Raw genomic sequence first — 2,295 nt, 5'->3', positions numbered from 1 at the left:
ATGGCTGCAAACAACGCTGTTGCTGAAGAAATGGACCGACGTCTGAGGGCTATTGAAGATCTTGCATTAGCACTTGGACAACAAAACGCCCATCAGGCTAATGCCGAGAATACCATTTTTAAGAGAGTGGCATCTCATCATCCACCCACTTACAAAGGGACTATCGATCCAGTTGCTCTTGAAAATTGGATTCGCGACATGGAAAAGCTGTATGAAGTGACAAATTGTCCCGAGAACATGAAGATTAGCATTGGCTCATTTTATCTGAAAGAGGAGGCGGATAGTTGGTGGTCCACGGTGAAGACGGGCTACATAGCTGAAGAAGGATTTAACTGGGAGATTTTCAAGGAACGAGTCCGCAATAGATTCTACCCCGACGCAATTAAGTGGCAGAAACAGGAAGAGTTTGCAAGGTTCAGGATGGCAGGAAAGATGACAGTGCAGGAGTACACTGACAAGTTCATTGAGCTCTCGCGTTTTGCTTCAAATCTTATTCCTACGGAGAGGGACAGGGCACGTAAGTATGAAAAAGGGCTGACATTCAAAATTCAGAAGTCCTTGGGAGGTATACCATCACAGACCTTCCAGGAAGCTTATGAATGAGCTTTGAACATTTTTGACATCTTACAAACTGAAGAGGAAGTCATGGAGAGGAACAAGAGAAAGCAATTTGGCAGTGGTCCTCAACAAGTTAGCGGTGATAAGAAGCCTCGTTATGATAACAGGGGAAATAACTGGAGTGACAAACAACCACAGGGACAGAAGTATGCTGACAGAGGTAATTATGGCGAGAATCAACTCAAGATCCAAGTTCAAGGAACAAAACCATACTCTTGTAAAGTATGCGGCAAGCAGGCACACCCTGGGAAGAGGTGCAATGGAGAACTTATAACTTGTTTTCAGTGTGGTGGCAAGGGGCACAAGGCTCACCAGTGTACTGCCAGGGGATTCAATCAGCAATCAGGCTCTCAAGGAGGACAACCAAAGCCAGATGGAGGACGAAATGGGAACAACAACCAAGGGGGTAGGAACAATGACAATCAGCCCCGCTACCAGCAGAACTTTCAAAATGGAAATGGAGGAAATCGGCAATATGCCACTATTGGAAATCCCAACAATGGAGCTATAGCAGATCGAGCGACAGGTCAGAATGCTGCTATTAATCAAACCACAGGGAGTCAAGGAAGGATCTATGTCATGAATCACACTGAGGCTGCGGCAAACCCAGATGTTATTACAGGTACTTTCTTACTGCAGTCTGTACCTGCTTATATATTGTTTGACACTGGTGCATCGCTCTCTTTTATTTCATCCTCTTTTGTGGAGAAAACGAGAATGGTACCATCTTCTACCTTCTCAACCAATGTTACTTTACCCTCTGGAGCTGTTGTCTCTTGCTCCAATGTTTATGAAAATATCCTGATTAGTATAGCTGGTTCTGAGCTACCAGCTGATCTAGTCCAGTTTGACTTGGCGGATTTCGATGTTATTTTGGGAATGGATTGGCTTAGCAAGTATAGGGCTAAGCTAGATTGTAGGGAACAAAAGATATCTTTTAAGGGACCAAAGGGGAAGTACCTCTCTTATAAAGGTGTTGTACCCAAACCTTCCATTCAAATAGTCTCTGCTATGACTATTAAGAGTTTACTTATAAAGGGACACCCAGTTTATTTGTGCAACGTACGCGACTTGACTCTCGAGGAGAAGATTGAACAAATACCCGTGGTCAAAGAGTATGCAGATGTTTTTCCCGAAGAGATTCCTGGTATGCCACCTATTAGAGAAGTAGAGTTTGCTGTCGATCTTATGCCCGGTACTGCTCCGATATCAAAAGCACCATATAGGATGGCTACCCAACTTGAAGAACTGTTAAACAAGGGGTACATAAGGCCGAGTGTTTCGCCGTGGGGAGCTCCAGTTTTGTTTGTGCGAAGAAAAATGGGAGTGTGAGGTTGTGTATTGATTATAGGGATCTGAACATGGTGACCATAAAGAACAAATACCCATTGCCAAGGATTGAAGACTTGTTTGATCAATTGAAAGGAGCAGGTATGTTCTCAAAGATAGATTTGAGGACTGGATATCATCAAGTACGAATCAAGGAAGACGACATCCCAAAGACGGCCTTTCGTACCAGATATGGGCACTATGAGTTTACGGTCATGCCTTTTGGCTTAACGAATGCTCCGGCAGCTTTTATGGATCAGATGAATAGAACCTTCAAGCAATACTTAGATCAATTCGTGGTGGTCTTCATAGATGATATTTTGGTGTATTCCATGACGAGGGAAGAGC

The 2,295-nt window shown here is 43.8% G+C and overlaps 1 protein-coding gene across 1 annotated transcript; it reads left to right on the top strand.

The window, feature by feature from the left end:
• On the top strand, positions 1-603 carry LOC133290596 (uncharacterized). Its single transcript, XM_061488699.1, has one exon. The coding sequence runs from the start codon at positions 1-3 to the stop codon at positions 601-603; it is 603 nt and encodes a 200-aa protein (XP_061344683.1).
• Positions 604-2,295: the final 1,692 nt, after the last annotated feature.

The sequence above is a fragment of the Gastrolobium bilobum genome, unplaced genomic scaffold (assembly GCF_033153095.1).
Source record: "Gastrolobium bilobum isolate Gb01-03AN ecotype WA unplaced genomic scaffold, APGP_CSIRO_Gbil_v1 utg8557, whole genome shotgun sequence".
Classification (NCBI taxonomy): Eukaryota; Viridiplantae; Streptophyta; class Magnoliopsida; order Fabales; family Fabaceae; genus Gastrolobium; species Gastrolobium bilobum.
The sequence above is the reverse complement of the archived record's forward strand: the minus strand, read 5'-3'. Positions and strand labels throughout refer to the sequence as shown.

Coding starts and splice junctions, on each gene's coding strand:
- LOC133290596 (XM_061488699.1), top strand. CDS start 1: ATGGCTGCAAACAACGCTGTTGCTGAAGAAATGGACCGACGTCTGAGG.